The sequence below is a fragment of the Schistocerca gregaria genome, chromosome 3 (assembly GCF_023897955.1).
Source record: "Schistocerca gregaria isolate iqSchGreg1 chromosome 3, iqSchGreg1.2, whole genome shotgun sequence".
Classification (NCBI taxonomy): Eukaryota; Metazoa; Arthropoda; class Insecta; order Orthoptera; family Acrididae; genus Schistocerca; species Schistocerca gregaria.
In genome coordinates, this window is record NC_064922.1 from 330,481,678 (window position 1) to 330,501,399 (window position 19,722).

At 38.4% G+C, this 19,722-nt stretch overlaps 1 protein-coding gene across 3 annotated transcripts in view; it reads left to right on the plus strand.

Moving 5' to 3' along the window:
* Nucleotides 1-19,722, plus strand: part of LOC126356197 (fas-binding factor 1) — a 111,426-nt gene that overhangs the window by 83,258 nt on the left and 8,446 nt on the right. For all 3 annotated transcript variants that reach the window (XM_050006983.1, XM_050006984.1, XM_050006985.1), the window contains 3 exons: nt 4,233-4,373; nt 7,575-7,751; nt 18,386-18,523. In XM_050006983.1, coding sequence (XP_049862940.1) covers nt 4,233-4,373; nt 7,575-7,751; nt 18,386-18,523 — 456 coding nt within the window. The remainder of the gene's footprint in view (nt 1-4,232; nt 4,374-7,574; nt 7,752-18,385; nt 18,524-19,722) is intronic.

Genomic DNA, 19,722 nt, shown 5'->3' on the forward strand with positions numbered 1-19,722 from the left:
AATTTTAATTTTGTTTGTGTACCCATTCTTGAGAAAAGGGATTTTTAACAGTCAGACAGACAGATAAATGGACAATAAAGTGATCCTATATTGGTTTCATTTTTACAGATTGACATAAGGAACTCTAAAAATTAAAAGACAATACACAAATGAAACAGAAATTAAACGACACCTAAAGTCAGGAAAAAAAAAGAATTCTTAAATTTCAGAGTAAATTAATGGTCATGAACAGGTACAAACATTTCTTACCAAATAATTGGGGGAAAAACTGTAGAGTAATATGAAACATAATTTATATGTTTACATTCTGTGATGCATGAATGGTTATAGGAGCAAATTAAAAATAGGAAAATAGAAAACTGTCATTAATTTCAAAGATGTCTGAATATTTTTTAGCATTTTCTGATAAAATGGTTGACAGTTATTGGTAACGGCAGTTATAAGAAATTGAAAGTAGACTGAGTTTCATTTTAAAGTTGAAACATGCAGTGCAAGTTTTTGTAAATTGTATTTTACTGAGTGGGGTCCAAGTCTCTTTACAAAGTCATCATCCCTTCACACACACACACACACACACACACTCACTCTCTCTCTCTCTCTCTCTCTCTCTCTCTCTCTCTCTCTCTCTCTCTCTCTCCCTCTCTCTCTCTCCCCCCCTCCCTCCGTTTCTGTCCCTCCCTCCCTCTCTGTTCCTCCTTCTCTGTTCCTCCCTCTCTCTGTGTTCCTCCTTCTCTGTTCCTCCCTCTCTCTCTTTGGTAGTTTTGTGGTCAAAAGACCAAAACTTCAGGGATCTCTAACTCAGAATTCATACTGTTAATAACAACATTACTGTGCATATTTTTGAACATGGTTTCACAGGTGTACACTGGAGCAATTTAACAAAAGCTGTAAGTTTCACTACACTTAAAATTAACAGCTATAATGATCTGTCAAAAACCTCTCTTCATTTAGGTAGCCTTTGGGTTTATTTTGGCTTGTCTATGTATTACAAATTGTGACTATAGTTTAGGTTGGCAGAATGTCACAAAAGTAACATTTTATTCATCCATCCTTTCATTGTTGTGCAGAGCAATACAAGATACAACAGTATACATTTGTAAGTACATGGTAAATTACATTGTGAATGCATATGTTTTTACTTTACAATAGTCTGATACATGTACATGTATAATGAGTTTAGCACCCGCTGCTTTGCTTGCGTAGATTGTGTGGTTCACACAGATCCACAGATCTTTTTAGTTTTCCTTTAATTCTGTTTTTATGTTATTCTGAACTTTTCACGCTAATTAGGGCTATAGAAGCATAGTCTTTCCAAACGTATTTCTTACCACAAAAAAAAAAAAAAAATCAGTTCTGTTAGCTGGAGTCCAAGATTTTGTTTAATTGTGGCTTTGCCTTCTTGTCGTGCTATTTCTTTATATGTAATTGAGAAGTGATGTGCCAATTTTCATAAATATAAATTTAAGTTCTTTTTAATATAACGAAATATTTTCTTAAAAATTTTCACCCCATATTTCACATTCTTTGAGGTCAAATTAAAAAAAACTGCAATGAAACACTTCCTTTCAACCCAAATTCAATTTTTCATAGATTTAGCTTCAAAAATGCTTACATAACAAAATATTTCCATAAAACATTTCACCCCCATAAGGGTTGGATTTCCAAAAAAGGTTAAATACATATTTCTCTGTTTGTAACCAAGAATTCAAATACCAATTTTCAAAGAGGTAGCTTTAAAAATACTTTAGTAATTCTATAATAATGATTTATTTAAAACACTTTACGCACTGTTTCAACACCATAGGGATTAAATCTCCAAAAATCCTGAAACAGGTATTTCTTTATTTGTGATTGAGAAACTAAATACTAATTTTTGTACATCCAGCTTCACAATTGCCTTAATTACGAATATTTTCAAAAAACCTTTCATCTACTATTTCATCCCTTAGTGGTGGAACTTAAAAAAAATCTTTTCTCAACTGATCCCTACATCATTTAGTTGGTATATATTTTCATTAATTATGAATACATTAAACCTAAATCTATGAAAATTGATATCTGGCTTTTTGACACACACACACACACACACACACACACACACACACACACACACACAAAACCAAAATTATATGTATACATCCCTAGTTTCGCTACCTTGGGGAAAGGGGGGGGGGGGGGGGGGGGTGAAATAAAATTTAAAAAACATTTTCATTTTTTCTTTGATTGACACAGTATGTGTCTCAGGATATAGTTTTAGTACTGTGGATTCTTTCTAATTCTTTTGGACTTGTCTCAAAATATGTAGAAAATGCTGTTTTTCTCCAAGTTCTCTCTTAGTTGTGGGTTGAAAATTGGTAGTGCTTTCATATTTTTCAAACTGTTTGGCATCATAAAAGTGGTTTTAACACACCTGCATTGTTACAAAAAAGATGTCACAAACATTTGGTACCTTACAGGATGAGACTCTGCTGCAAAGTGTGCACTGACATGAAACATCCTGGCAGATTAAAACTGTGTGTCAGACTGAGACTCGAACTCGGGACCTTTGCCGTTCACAGGAAAGTGCTCTGCCAACTGAGCAACCCAAGCATGACTCATGACCCGTCCCCACAGCTTTAAATCTGCCAGTACCACGTACCAACGCTGCAGAGTTAAAATCTCATCCTGGAAACATCCCCCAGACTGTGGCTAAGCCATGTCTCCACAATATCCTTTCTTCCAGGAGTGCTTGTTATGCAAGGTTCGCAGGAGAGCTTCTGTGAAGTTTGGAAGGTAGGAGGCGAGGTACTGGTGGATTTAAAGCTGTGGGGATGGGTCGTGAGTCGTGCTGGGGTAGCTCAGTTGGTAGAGCACTTGCCCATGGAAGGCACAAAGTTTTAATCTTCCAGGAAGTTTCATTTGGCACCTTGTCTGACTAGTGTCTTGCTCATTAAGGAACAAGTAAAATTAATTTTTTACCCTATATAAAGATAATAATAATAATGACATGTGACGAGGGCCTCCCGTCGGGTAGACTGCTCGCCTGGTGCAAGTCTTCTGATTTGACACCACTTCGGCGACTTGCGCGTTGATGGGGATGAAATGATGATGATGATGATGACAACACAACACCCAGTCCCTGAGTGGAGAAAATCTCCAACCCAGCCGGGAATTGAACCCGGGTCCTTAGGATTGGCAGTCTGTCGTGCTGACCACTCAGCTACCAGGGGTGGACTATATAAAGATAACAGTTCGTATGATATGGGGTAATGAAGTGATTGGCATTCATTGTCATAGGATTTTGTGTTTTTCCAACTGAAATCTTGTGGAGTTTTTTAAAATAATGTCCTTGTGTACAATAGGGTGATAAAAGGCCCTTTGCAGTATGGTAATCGAGAACAGTGCTTCCTTCAGAAATCCAGCAGTTGTGATTCTCCTCCCGGCACCACTAGTACTTCACAACTTTGGGGGAGGATTTGAACTCTGGTTGCAGAAGATACCAGTGGAGTTTAACATGTACAACTTCATGTACAGCACTGTCAACCTCAGTAAGCAATTGCAGCTGTCATTACCAAATGCTCTGTCTGTTCTGTTTTGCTTTATGTTGTGAGTTTCTCATTGCTTCCTTTTCTTATTTTGGACCAAGTGAAGAAACTACTTTAGGTCTATCAGGATGTGTGAGTCCAACTCCCGCTACCATAAAAAAGATTGGCAATTGTTGTCACTATTGGTTCTACTTTTGCAGAAGCTCAACTCCAACTGCCATGTTAAAGTGTCCACATTGCACCCCATCTTGTTTACCTTCTTCCCTTTATTTTGTGCTTGTTGTTTACTCTCTCCTTTATTCCCATCACTTTGTCTTACTTGGACCTGTAACTTTAGACTGTTCTTTTCATTTAATGGTTCATTGCCACTTTACACTTCTCATTGTTTCAAAACTTGCTTTTTTTGTAAACAGTTCATAGCCAATCTCCCTCTCATCCTGCCCTCCTGTGCCTCTATTGACTTCAGCTCCTCGGTAACTGTGTTATGCAGCCTATCAATGCTTCCCTTTCTCTTTTCATGTGTAAGGACCCCTTTTTCCAAAAGCTAACGTTCTTTGTGATTAGTAAATACAGCGTATTTTTCTCTGTATTTCAGTAAAGTTTTATTTTGTAAATGAGTTCCTGCAATGGAATTCTTCCTCTTGTAATTAGTTGTGATAAGGTTGTATCATCCGAGCATAGCTTCAGTAATATTTTGTATAATTACAGCACCTGAAGCAGTCACTAGCTGAGGAACGCCAACAACATCTGCAACAAATAAAAGAAGAACACCTAAAACTTGCTGCTGAGAAGTCGCGCATTGAAACATTGGCTCGTCTTAACAGAACACGGGAAATGGATCGAGAGAAGGTTTGTGGTTCTTCATTTTTATACTGCTGGAACAGTAATTTAAAATGTAACTGCCAGTTCATGCTTCAGGGAAAAATTGGGGGTAGCCTATTTTCTGTTATTTTTTCCTTTTTTACATTCATGTCCATGAAGTTCTTAACTGCAGTATTCATTTGACTTATCGTTTCTCTTTTTCTGCATCCTTGTTTACTTCTCACCCCATCCTTCTATCATTTCTGGACTGAAACTGACACAGTGGTTTCCACTGTACTATCTCTAACACTTCCTCTTTCGTCTTTGTCTCCCATGATCCTCACAGCAGGTGGATGACTCCCACCATGGGATCTGAGTGTTCTACTCCTCCTTTCTAATCTTCTCCTATTTATTTCTCCTTCCTCCATGAGGAAGAAACAAACAGCTCCAAAAGCTAGGATAACTTTTCTATTGTCATAGGGGGTGCTGCAAAACTGACTAAGCAGTTTTAAGGAGCAATAAAAAGTAAATCTGGATGTATAGAGAAAAAAAAGTTTTTATTTTGTAAATTAGTACAATATACCATTTTATATTCATTTAGGTTTCAAAATAATGTCCTCAAGATGATGGCCATCAGCATCAGGACATTGTTGTAGGCATTCCCTGAAGTTTCGAGCAGCTATTGCACACATATCACAGGGTACGGCATTCACTTCGTCAATAATCCGCTCTTTTAACTCTGGTAGGGTGTGAGGGCAGCTTTTGAAAATCTTTTCCTTCAGGTATCCACAAAGAAAGTAGTTACAAATGCTTAAATCTGGTGACCGTGCAGGTCACCCAACATCAGCCCTCAAAGAGGCGAGGCATCCCACAAACATTTCTCTCAAAACATCAGGTGAGTTCAAGATGTGTGAGCAGTTGCTGCATCCTGCATCCTGTTGGAACCACAAGTCCCCCAGTCCACGTGCTTAAACAATCTCGTCCATTCTGGGTTGCAGAAAATTTTGCAATATTGAAGTGTGGAACTACCTGTCATGGTTACTCCTTCCTCCTCAAAAAAGTAAGGGCCTACCATGCCAAATTGTGATATGGAACACCACACTGCCACTTTAGGAGAATGTTGCAATCTTTCATTAATAATTCGGGGGTTGTTTTCAGCCCAGTAGTGAAAGTTTTGCTTATTCGCGCACCCACTAAGATGAAAATGTGTCTCGTCACTACTGAAGAAAGCTGCATTTGGAGGGATCTGAGCAAGCATTTGCTCACACAGGTTTTGGCAGTTGGCATAATCTGCTGGGTGTAATTCTTGAACAATCATTATTTTGAAAGGATGGAACTTCAAATTGCATTGCAGAATCCTTCTCAAACTGCGGTCTGAAGTCCCCAATGCAACAGCATGTCGTCGAGCAGAACATTACAGCGACTGTTGAACTGTGGTTCTCCCCCGCTGCAAATTTTCTGATATTCTGATGGATCTGCGTCATCCATGTGTATCTATTCTTAGTGTGCTACCAGTTTCCTCCAACTACTGAACCTAGCAGCAAATTGTGTTTGAATTGGGAACAGCATTGTTGTGTGGAATGTTGAACTGTCGCCAGAAAGCTCATTGTATAGCGATCACAGATCCATTGTTTTCGTAAAACACATGAGCAGCAAAACCACGATGTGCATTGGTCCAGACCATGTAGAAATGGTGTGAGCAATTGAACAAAGGCCAACCACATGCAACTGCCTACCCCCACCACAGTGCCAGCGGTAATCGATAGAAACTGCTTAGTTGGTTCTGCCAGACCCTGTATTTGTCTATCAGCTGTCTTAGAATTTCACCTGCTGAATATAAGTTATAACCTTTTAATTTTATAGTGTCCTCAAGTTAGAGATCAGAAATGAGCTCCATATATTGACCAGTGACTCCTATGATGTCATCTCCGAACTCATCATCTCCCTGTGCTCAGAGACTCGACTTGTGAGGCTCTGCTTGTACACACTTTTCACTTGAGTCTGTTGTCAGGTACAGGTGGACAAAACCTGCATAGAAAGGAGAGCGAGTACACAATTTTTCAAGTGTAAATGCAGACTCGTTGCATTCCCCCTACATACACAATCATTTTGGAAGAAATTTTTGCCATTAGACTATTAATTTATTCTATTTTTATGACTTTATACCCATTCTCAAGTTGAAATGTCAAATAATGTCCAAACTACCTAAATGACAAAAGCAAACATTGGGAATGATGATTATTATATACCATTATAACCACTGATCGGTTGGCAGCGAATATTCTGCTGTTTATATGTACATTTATATATAGATGTATTAAAACAAGATGCTGTGACTTACCAAACGGGAAAGCTCTGGTCGATAGACACAATAAAAAACACAGAAACACACACACAAATATCAAGCTTTCGCAATCCACGGTTGCTTCATCAGGAAAGAGGGAAGGAGAGGGAAAGATGAAAGGATGTGGGTTTTAAGGGAGAGGGTAAGGAGTCATTCCAATCCTGGGAGCGGAAAGACTTACCTTAGCGGGAAAAAGGGACAGGTATACACATGCGAGCGCGCGCGCCCACACACACACACACACACACACACACACACACACACACACACACACACACACACACACCCATCCGCACATATACATTGGTATATGTGCGGATGGATATGTGTGTGTGTGGAATGTTTCTTTCTATTATATTTATATGTAGATTTATATTTATAAATTACAGATATGTACAAACATTTTTTGAAGACTGCTGTAAATTTAATTTAATGTTGAGTATCTATTTAGAAAATGTCTGCCAATTACATTGACAAACACACAATTTGAAGACGTTACTGAGTCTGCAACAACAGTACCAGAAAACACAATAGCCCATAATAAGCTTTTTTACTCTCTGTGCCCATGCCTTCATCGAAAGGCTGAGTCATTTCCATACATTTCTGTGACAAGATAGCAATCTTTTTTATCTTTTCCTGGTCTCTCAGCACAAAGCCAGTACACTATCCCGTGCAGAGGTACCACACGTCAGTAACATGAGCAAGGATTGTACTCATATTGCCACCTCAATCTGAATTTTATTGTATTTTTGGCGTTTTAACAAAATGAGATAACACTGAAATTTTCTTTTAATTTCTAATATTACTTTTGCACAATTTTCTTTATGACATTTGCAGCCTTCCTACAATCTTTTTCTCTACTTTCTCTGTTGAAAAGTTACTGACAGGTATTTTTATTTTGACAGATGGTAGTTGAGATAGATGCAGCAATGGCTACTGTGCAAGCAGCTCGTGAAGAGGCTGAAATAGAACGTGCCAAAGTTCAAGAAGAGAAGCACAAGCTGGAAGCTGAGTGGCTTAGACTAAGAGCCCTTGAAGAAGATCTGGTGGGAAGAAGCCATCAGCTTGAGTCTCTTTCTCAAGTACAGTAATTTTTTTTGCTTTGATGTTTAATCCATAAATTTCACATTATATAGTGTATTCTAATGTTATGTAACCAATAATTAAGTTTGTGAAATGATCCATATTTCATTTTATCTTTCCTGTGGTCACAGCTGGCTACAATATATTAACAAAAGAGGGCTTTCATGTTTTACCCATTCTCACCTAACTGTGTTTTCTCCTCAACAGTTTCTTGTCTCAACACTTTTTTCACATTCTCTGACTATTTCAGATATGTTCTACTGTTAATTCAGATATTATTCATCGTACATTAGAATTTCAACAATTACCCCATAAGTTATTTGTTAAAAATTTCAGTTGTTACACCACTGTTCTTCTGTTCCTTATAAACAGTTTATCTTTTTCCACTCATGTGGTATTTTATTTTTATTAATTATTTAATTTATTTATTCATTTGTCACAAAATCCTCTCTTTATTGTTACTTGGTTTCCGTGTAGCTCCTTCTGCATTTATTTGATTTGCTTTATGTTAACTATCTCTTCCAAATTTCTTCTCTCTTAATATTGTTGCATACCAGACTCACATTTGGGAGGACGGTGGTGCAATCCTGCTTCCGTCCATCCTGATTCAGGTTTTCTGTGATTTCCCTAAATCGCACCAGGCAAATGCTGGGATGGCTCCTTTTGAAAAGGAATGGCCGACTTCCTTCCCTAATCTGATGAGACCGATGACCTCACTGTTTGGTCTCTTCCCCCAAACAACTCAACCCTCTTATTATTCATGTTTTTTTAAGAATTATTGTACACTAGACTCTCACTAATCTGGCCATTCCTTGCACATAAGGGTGCTGAATTAGAGGAAGTGCCGGATTATTGAGTGTATGAAATTTATTTTTCTCATTTATTTTGTTTTTTGTTTATTTTGAAAACATAGGTGATGTAGTGTACTGTACTTTATTAAACCAAAGAATACAATTTTAAAACACAGATGACATACTTTATTAAATCCAAAAGTACATCAATTTTCAAAGAAAACTTAGCCATTGAGTGTACAGTATACTGTACATAATTATACAGTCATATCACTCACTATGAGACATGTCCCTAATTTTTAACTGTTGCAATGATGATCACAACAGTGGCATGCTTTATCATGCAACCGCTTTACAACCATTACATCGGTACTGCATGTATCTTGATGTTGCATAATGTGCTCCAGGAAGACTTCGGCAGCTTCAGCACCAGCAGTGTGAGAAATCTTCATGCTCTCTGCTCCTGTGTCTTCTTCTTCATCACTTTCATCATTACTTTCTTGCACACTTTTGATTATTTCTTCATCTGTTAAAGTTTGGTCCATATCACAGTTTTCCTCATTCAACCACTTAGTAACATCTTCATCGTCAATTTCTTCTCCTCCTGGAAGGTTGTGGAACTTGTGAGTGTACAAAGTAACTGATAATTCTGAATTGACTGGCTCATCGCTGTCCCTCACTACTGGATCCAACATAGCATCAATGGATAACCACAATTTTCTCCAGATCTTCATTATAGTAGCGCTCTCCCCTTTATCCCATGCTTCGGCTTCTTGGAAAACAACATCACGTATGTTAATTGCTTTCCATGCTTTAAGCATAGTCTCGATAGAGTCGTTTCCACTTTCATTCAGAAAGGAGACGAGAAGTGAATGTTGATCATGACATTTAATTGATTCCAAAATTCCCTGGTCCATGGGCTGAATTAGGGCTGTCACATTGGGTGGGAGAAAGAGTGCTTTTATACCATCGGACTTTGGAGAAGCATCTGAAGGATGACTGGGAGCATTGCCAGTTATAAGAATAACTTTCAGTGGAAGGTTTTTCTTCTTTAACTCATTTCTCACTGCTGGTACAAACGTTTCATGGAAGCACCGAGAGAATATTTGTCTGTCCATCCACGCTTTCTTCTGAGTGCAGTACTCCACTGGCAGAGTATTTATGTCAGTGTGTTGAAAACAACGTGGATGTTACGATTTTCCAATCACCATAAGCAGTAGTTTATGACTCCCATTTGCATTACAACACACCATTAATGTTACGCGTCATTTCTGTTGCTTATAACCACAAGCTTCCTTCTCGTTGTTGGCAGCTAATGTTTTTGAAGGAAACATCTCGTAAAAGAGTCCTGTTTCATCAGCATTATACAAGGCATCAGCAGTTAAATCTTCTTCCTCTATTATCTTCCGTATCTTGCTTACAAACTCATCAGCATCCTTATCGTTAGCTGAGCAACTTTCCTTGGTGACGGTCAGCTGCCGAATGCCATGTCTTTTTTCCAGTTTGTTAGTCAACCTTCGCTCGCTGCAAACAAGTTACTATTGCCAGTTGTTTGTTAAATGCAGCTGATTTTTCCTTTTGACTGGAATTCCTTTACTGCTTTGTTGTACGGACCATCTACAAACAGTTACGACCAGTTCTTCATTCTCACTCTTTCGCATAACCTTCCGTTTACCCAACTCACTATCCATTTGTGTTGAGTACCGTCGAATAACATCATCTTTCTTTTTGATATCATAAATATTTGCTCATCCAACATTGAACTCGGTAGCAATGCCTTTCTGTGAAGAACTTCAATTTAAAATTTCAATGCTTGAGGTCCAGCGTAACATGTTTCCTTTTATAAGACATGATTCCGAACTGCAAAGAAAGCTACAATTTCAAATACAGTATATAAAGCATTGTTTAACTAGGTATTGTTGCACATGATAATTCATTGTACACTTGTTTTTGAATGTGTGCCAGATTACTGAGAGGCTGCACTACTGAGGGCCGGATTAGCAAGAGTCTAGTGTAGTTAAATTGCCTGTCTCTGCATATTTAATAGTTCCAGTTAATCACATCTCTTTATCTTTAATATTTCTCTCTTCTCAGTTATATTCCATATTGATGTTTTTAGATAGTTCATGTTCTGCAAGACTTTCGAACTTCCTGGCAACTTTACAATAATTTATCATATTAACACTGTTGAGACCTGCAGCTAATATTACTTTTTCCATGAACTGTTTCTTTCACAGTTATTACTTTTCTGAGTAAGAAGTGTCCCAAATGAGGCGAGACACATCTTGTTGCTATTGTCAAGTGCTGCTGTTATGGTGACAAACTGAATTAAAAAGTTTTTTTCCTGCTCCTATGTTCTTAAATATACTCCTGTTTATTGTTGATTCTTGAGTATCCAGAGACTACTTCACTTATTATTTAGTTACTATTTTTCCTAATTGGTGATCATTGCAGAGAGATTTTATCCTAAAATTAGTTCTGTTAGTCATTATTGTCAGTCATTTCCCTTTATGTATCCAAATAGTTCTTTCTTGCCTTTCTTCGTTCTACATTCCACTTTTGCACTAAAATCTCATCATAATCATTGCGGTAGTTTTGAATATTTGGCAACTGACTCCAAGTGACAGCAAAATTTCTGTATTTTATAAGCATCATGGCTTGATGCATGATGACCCCATATAGACAGACTAGACAACTGCCTTACATGCCAGAATTTGTTGGCGCTAAATTTTGGACATAAATCCAGAAAATTACTCCATCTTGAGTTTTCTGTTGATTTGCATTATTAGTATTTTTTCCTCCTTACTCGAACAATATAAAAGCATTATTGTTATTGTCCCGCAAGTGCCAGGTATTTGGAGCCTTCCTCGACAGTGACACGCACACACATCGGTCGACACTGTCTTAATAGCTGTCACTGTACCTCTATTGACTTGCTGCACAGCAATGGATTAATTTTGTTTCTGCCTCATATGATGAATTCACTGCTTAAAAAGAAAAAATACCAAGAACAAGGTGACCTGTTTCTGAGAAGAGAGAGTATTCTGGCATTGCCTCCTGTCCGCGTCCTTTCTTGCCCTATCTACCAGGCCTGCTTTGTCCTCCTATTAACCCTAGCAGCACCAAGTTATTTTATGTTATATGGAGCACCAACCAAGGTAAAAATTTGCCCATTTACAATAGGCTGTAAATCATGAAATATGTATTTATTTTTAAGTGATTGTGAATTCCATGAGAGATAAATTCAAAAGTGCTCAGTGAGATTACAACTACAATGAACTGTTTGGAACATAAAGGGTACCCAGAAATGTGTAAGTTATTTTTTTCTGGTAAAATATCAAGCAACAGTGGTCAATAATTGGTTAATGAAAGTTTGTCGGAACTAGAAACTTGAAGTCTGTACTTGAATATATAGGCTGTCCTAAATTTATGTACACTCTTTTTATCTAATAATCAAATACTAATTTTTTACTCCTGACAAAAAGTTTCAAAAACAGAAATAAAAATGCTTGCACAAATATAATTTATGGTATATTGAAAAATTTCAAGGAAAACTCATAAGTAAAAAGAATACTGTCATTTTCAGATGACATTTACCCCTTGCTCACAAAATTGTTAATTCTGTGTGATACTTACACAGCTGGTGACCACAGTTTCCACATGTTAACTTGGTTCTTGTGATGTTGTCCCTGACTCTCTGGTTGGTTGTATTCTTCAGGCATTTGTAACACAGGCTGTCCAAAAAGTCTTTCCCTGATTACATAAATTGATAATTCAGGCTAGAAGTAAGAGACAAATATGAAACTGGTGTCTAATTGTGTTCAAACTATCAAAGTTTTTTTCACATATCAGTAAATGCCCACATGAGCACCCTTGGTAGCACGTAGCACATGTAGGCGATATTCAATTTCCGTCCACACATTAGCCAACATCACTGGAGGGATCGATTCAATGACTGTGGTTATCTGTTGCCGCAGGGTTTCAAGATCTGGTACACGTGTTCGGTAGACCTCATCCTTGACATAACCCCATAAAAAGAAGTCTAATAGGGTTATGTCAGGAGAGCGTGGAGGCCAAACTGTTGGCCCATCACGACCAATCCATCGCACAGGAAAGGTCGTATCGAGATAGGCATTGACATCCAAACCCCAATGAGGCGGTGCACCGTCTTGCTTAAACAAGACATCGGGGTGATACTGAAGCAGCTGAGGAACAGCATACAGTTGAAACATGTCCAGATACACTGCAGATGTGATGGTAGCCTCAGCGAAGAAGAATGGCTCTATAATTCGACCTTGCAATAGCGTGCACCAAACATTCACCTTTGGACTGCCTCTGGTGCACTCCATGACCTTGCCAGCAGGTTGTGAACCCCAAATGTGCACATTATGGCGATTCACTACTCCACTGACAAAAAAGGTCACTTTGCCAGAAAAGGCAGTTCGTCTGAGATAACCATCATGTCCTCAATACGTGATAGCATTTCGACCACAAAGTCATATCGACATGTACTGTCATTGGGCAACAATGGAAGTAGAAGTTTACTGATGTGTGAAAAAAACTTTAATAGTTTGTTAACAATTAGACACCAGTTTTATATTTGTATCTTACTTCTAGCCTGAGTTATCAATTTGTGTAATAAGGGAAAGACTTTTTGGACACCCTGTATTTTTCTTTCTTAGTCGGGTCTTAGGATGTCTCCCATAGCATAAATGTCCTTTGAAGTCCTTGGATCACTCTTCTACATACAGTTTCAAAAGTTCAAGGCCTAATTCATTTTGTGGTGTTTTATTCCTCTTCATTCTATTTAGGCACATTCATCTTGAACACCTTTGCATGAGTTTAGTGCAGCTATATCAAGTAGGCTATAGAACATCTCCCCATGACTATTTTTCTATAATATGTCCTAGCCATTTGGTCTATGGTTCCCACTTTTCTCTTAATTGAATTATAACACGTGTTTATGTGGATTTTGTTTTTTGGTGCATCAACTTCTACTCCAGCATCATGATGTTGTATAGCCAGCATCAACAGATTTTTCTCCAGATTTTGCTTTGTCATGTAAGGGACAACTGTTATTAGACTCTTGCTTCAATCTCTTACTTTAATCCAACCTGGGAACGGACAGTGTCTTGAAACAAGGATGTAAGATGAACATAAACAAAGGCAAAATGAGGATAATGGAATGTAGTCAAATTAAGTCAGGTGATGCTGCGGGAATAGGATTAGGAAATGAGACACTTAAAGTAGTAAACGAGTTTTGCTATTTGGGGAGCAAAATAACTGATGATGGTCGAAGCAGAGAAGATATAAAATGTAGACTGGCAATGGCAAGGAAAATGTTTCTGAAGAAGAGAAATTTGTTAACATTGAGTATAGATTTAAGTGTCAGGAAGTCTTTTCTAAAAGTGTTTGTATGGAGTGTAGCCATGATTGGAAGTGAAACATGGACGATAACTAGTTTGGACAAGAAGAAAATAGAAGCTTTCGAAATGTGGTGCTACAGAAGAATGCTGAAGATTAGATGGGTAGATCACATAACTAATGAGGAGGTATTGAACAGAATTGGGGAGTAGAGGAGTTTGTGGCACAACTTGACTAGAAGAATGGATCGGTTGGTAGGAAATGTTCTGAGGCATCAAGGGATCACAAATTTAGCACTGGAGGGCAGCTTGGAGGGTAAAAATTGTAGAGGGCGACCAAGAGATGAATACACTAAACAAATACAGAAGGATGTAGGTTGCAGTAGGTACTGGGAGATGAAGCAGCTTGCACAGGATAGAGTAGCATGGAGAGCTGCATCAAACCAGTCTCCGGACTGAAGACCACCACAACAACAACAACAACAACAACAACAACAATCCAGTCTGGTGTGGACACTAATCACTTGTGCTGTAGTCAAGAATGGGTTAGAGAAGTGTTCTATATGCAGTTTCCTTTACAGGTGACCCACACTTTCCCAAGATTCTCCCAATAAACCAAAGTTGACCATTCACCTTCCCTACTACAAACTGTACATTCTTGTTCCATTTCATATTGCTTTACAACGTTATTCCTAGATATTTAATCAATGTGAGAGTGTCAAGCAGCATACTACTAATGCTGTCTTCAAACATTATAGACTGTTTTTCTTTCAGAATTTAGTTCTAACTGTTGTCCCTCACATAAAATTGAAATTTTGGCTGGCGTATGAGTGGTAGCTCTTCCCAGTATGAAGTATAAGGTGTTCCATTTATCTGATGACCGTCTGTGCTGCACAGTAGATGCCGGGTAACGAGTGCTCTGTTTCCTGGAAATCAGATGCCCTGTCACATGTCTACTGCTGTGGTATGACATGACTACATTTAAAATATAAGCAAATTATTTTTTACTCATCTATGTCACACAAGGAGACGCTGGAACTGCCTGCATTATTTTCCACACATTTCTGACATCTACTCAAGAAATTATTAATCACACGATGCAATTTTCTCAGAGATATTGAATTAATTGATTCAGGATTTGTTGTGTGCACTTTGTCCTTAAGTGCATCCCACAAATAAAAATCACACAGAGTTAAATCAGGACTTCTAACTGGGCCAGATATTTTTACTAACCACTCTTTCATCGAACACACCATGAATTCCTTGCAAAGAAATATTGTTCATATGGGCTCTTGCTGAATCCTGTTGAAGAAATGCGAAACTTCATTCTCTTTCACTCAGTTCATTAAAAAACGGTCACAAAATGTTTTGCATATATCTTTCACTTGTAACTGTCATTAAAAAAAATTTGGCCTATTAGTCTGTCACCACTAATTGTGCACCACACCCCTATTTTCTGATCATGAAGAGGTTCCTCGTGAAGCACAACAGGCCTGTCTGTGCTCCAATGTTGACAATTTTGGGAATTAATGGACCCGTGTAAATGGAACCAAGCCTTATCTGGAAACAGAATGAGGTAAGGATCCATTTCACCATCATGCACTTGTTTTAAAACCCATTCACAAAACTTAACCCTGTCGCAGGATCACCTGGTTGAAGTTCTTGTACTACTGATACTTTATAGGACCTTAGTCCAAGCAGCTTAGCACCTCTTTATACAGAGGTGCATGGTATTTGTGTTTACTGTGAAAGACATCTAAGAGACTTTTTAGGACAATTTTCCAGGTGGTATGCCATGTCAAGACGAGTTTCTGTGAGTACTGAATGTTGTCGTTTACACTTCTTTTCTTGAACACTTCCTGTTTCACGAAATTATTCACTAATTTGTGAACTGCACCACAACTCAGAACTTTAACACCAGGACACTTCTGTTCAAACAATCTCCAAACAGTACGTGCAGACTTGGTGTGCACATACAAATCATAAATACTCACTCATAGTGGAATTGAATAATTCACTCTCGCCGTTGTTGTGTTCACAAACTTCACTGTTACACTCATGATGCCTGTTTCACTGCTCGAATCACACTGGCCGACAAGGCGCATATGTCTGTATGGCCTTCAGGCTAAAACCTACAATAAAGGGGGAGGCATAGTGCAGTCCCACGGGACCCCTTCGACCGGCATGTGCGGCTTCTGTGGCCGGACTGCAATACCCCGGGCAGGCGCTCGCTATATAAATGTAACACCCGGAATTTGTATTATGTTATGTATGTGTAAGAAAAACAGTATATTGGTCATCAGCTTAGAGGCTGTTTGAAACACACAGTGGTCTACCAATCCTAGTCCTATTGGATGTAGTTCACTCTTATCTTCCTGTCCCTCTCTTCCCCCCTCCACTCTCTCTCTCTCTCTCTCTCTCTCTCTCTCTCTCTCTCTCTCTCTCTCTCTCTCTCTCTCTCTCTCTGCTGTTTTTGACTGTTGCATTTCCTTGTCTTTGGTGGGCATAGACTTGGTTATATGATGACTAAAATATGTATATACCAGGTGTACAACTTTGCTTCTGCCGTTTTCCCCCCAACATTTGAGGCTTTAATGAAACAAATTGGTTACACATGTTCAGAGTATTTTCCATCGCTGGCCACTACTTTCTCTCATCTTTCGGGCAGTGCATGAATCCCACATCGAAAAAATTGTTCATCTTTTGAAGCGATCCACGAATATGTCCAATTTGTGACTTCTTCATGAGATCGGAAGTGTTGGTCAGCCAGACCATGCATCATTTATCTAAATAGGTGATAGTCAGAGGGAGCAATGTTTGGAGAATACGGCAGGTGTGGTAGGACTTCCCATTTTAACATTTCCAAGTACGTTTTGACCTCTTTTTACAACGTGGGGTCGAGCATTGTTGTGCTGCAAAATCACTTTATTGTGCCTCTCACTGTATTGCGGCCATTTGTCTTTTAATGCTCTGCTCAAACTAATTAATTGCATTCGATAACAAGCACCTGTGATTGTTTCACTTGGTTTTAACACCTCATAGGACATGACACCAAGTTGGTCCCACCAAATGCAGAGCATGATTTTGGAGCCGTGAATATTTGGTTTGGCCATCAACGTGGAAGCATGGCCGGGATATCCGCATGATTTTTTGCGTTTAGAATTATCGTAATCAACTCAGTTACAATGCAATGCAGAAATCCCTTCCTTTTTTGCCTTTGAAGCAACTGTTCACAAACACCGTTCAATGTCTCTTGGTTTCAGTTCACACAGGACCCAAGTTCCTTCTTTGTGAATCATGCCCGTAGTCTTGACATGTTTTGAAATAGCTTGCTGTTTCACTCCCACTAATTGTGCCACTTATTTTTGAGTTTGGCGTGAGTCTTCACTCAGCAATGTCTCCAGTTCTGCATCTTCGGTAAACACTCTCTCCTCCACTGTGCCAGTCTACAATGTTAAAATCACCTTTCTTGAAGCATGAAACCACTCACGACACAGTCTTTCACTAATAGCATCCTTACCATATGTACTTGATAGCATTTGATGAGACTAAACCGCTATTTTCTTCATACTGAAACAAAACAGTAACACTCCCGCAAATGACGAGAATTAGGCTCATAAAATGACATTTTCAATCAAGAACAACTTTATGATGCAGACGCAAATCTACTTATGTGTGAATGACGTTATGCTTACTGAGGTCCATGCTAACTGCCTTTCTTTCGGCCACTACTTACCGTTGTTGCCACCTATCGGCAGACAACGGAAGCAAAATTGTACACCTTGTACATATATTATGTGCCATTGTAATGATTTTGTGAGTACCTCATTTGTGTTTTTGGATAAATTCACATATTAGTATTATAGCATTTTAAAATTTTGGAATATAAATATAGATAACTGCGCACTGAATGGAGATGGTGTTCAGCAGAAGATAGATTTGGAGAAAAGGCTTATTTGAAGCTGAATTTTCTGATAGAGCATATTATCAGAAATTTAGCCTTAGGAGGTCAGTTCTGTTGATAAAAACATGTAAAAGAACATACGCTGTTCTAGCTGTTGGAGTTAATAGTTCCTTTGCCGAGGACAAAAGGGGGATAGGTGGGACAAGCCAGAAAGGAAGCATAGGTCGCTCAGATCTTAGGATGAGAAGACTCCATCTGTTGGTTCTCCCACAGGGATGTGGGAATAGTCAGTGGAGGGCTGTCTGAGAGTTTGCTGCAGCACCCAGTGAAAACATATCTTCATGTAGTTCACAATATCCATTTCACTGTCAATGAAGATGTTGAGCTTTCTGTGTAAAAAATGAATTTGCTGTAAGTTACACAAAAGACAAAGACAGAAATATAGTAAGTGAAGTATCAAGGATATGAATTACTGTCAACAGTTTTTCCACAGATTATATAATATTATGTAATCCAACAGTAACAAATGTTTTGTACTTTGTTGTATATTTTCTGTTTCTGTCAACATATTGCAGGCCGCTGCTGTTATAAGAGAAGAAGGTTTGCAAGCATTAGAAGAGGCACGGCAGTTGGGAGATCAACACAGTAAACAGTTCTCTGACATTCAGCAACAGCTTACATCTCTCCGGAAGCAAGAAAAGCAGCTGTCAGAGGTGATTTTTTTTTTTTTTTAATAAAGTTTTTGAACTGTTTCAGTGATTTCCGTAGTTATGATTCTTAGGTACTCAACTACCATTCAGTTTATAAGGAACCACAATTATCTGTATTATTTGCAAGGTGATGTCCCTCGGTGAAAAAGGAACAGAAGAGATTATAATGTTATCTATCATATAACTTCGACTGTTATGTTGTTGCTAATTGCAGAATGGTGATCAAATCATAGGAAAGTCAGTGACAAAATAGCTACATTCAGGACCACGCTGACGGGGATATCCTCCTTCAGCTAACAGTTATCTAAGGGTAAGATAATATAAAACACATGTCTTGTTAGACTGGTCACCTCCCTGCGTGAGGATGACTGAATGTAAAAAATACTGCTAGTAATTCGTCCGTTCTTGGAGTTAGGCTTGGTGAATACCCTGAACTAGCAACAAAAATTTCTTTATGAAACTTATTGCTTATCACAATAACACTCAGAGATGTAATTGACTTGTTTCCAGGTTCTGTGCCCCAGTTGCCATTAAATAGTTCCTTTATAGTGGGACTCCTGTCACTGTCCTCTGCATCGCCCTACTTGCTTCCTAATATATCTGTTTCTTCCATACATTACAGGAATTTGTCTTCATATTTAAGTATAATTTGAATTTTGCCATGAAACATAAACAGGCAAAAAAAACCTTTATTGCCTGGAGGACAATATTTTGTACTTTTTAGTTAATGCCAGAAAGTTTATGTAGTGAAGGTACTCGGAAACTATAATTAGCTACTCTAACCCGTGTTCGTGTCTTCGTGCGACCTCTATTAGGTAGCACCTCTCCCATTTTTTTCTTTCCCCTAGGGGAACCCGATCATCTGCAAATAAATAGTAGCCTGTTAACTGTTCTTCTGTTTTCTATCAGCTGTTTTAAAACAAATGTTGCATCTGCACTTGGCCTGCTTTTACGAAAGATGCACTGTTCCTCCTTTAAAAATATTTCTGCTATTGGCTGGAGTTTCCTCTGAATGATTTTATAAGCAACATTTAAAATGCAACTGTAATATGAACATTATTTTTTATTTCCTCTCTTGTACGAGTACATATTTATAATACTTGCTACCTTCCATTCCTCTGGAATTTTTCTGAAGCACTGAATATCATTCAGCAACTGCACAAATAACTTTTTCATTAAATACTGGCATATTTTGTAAGTTC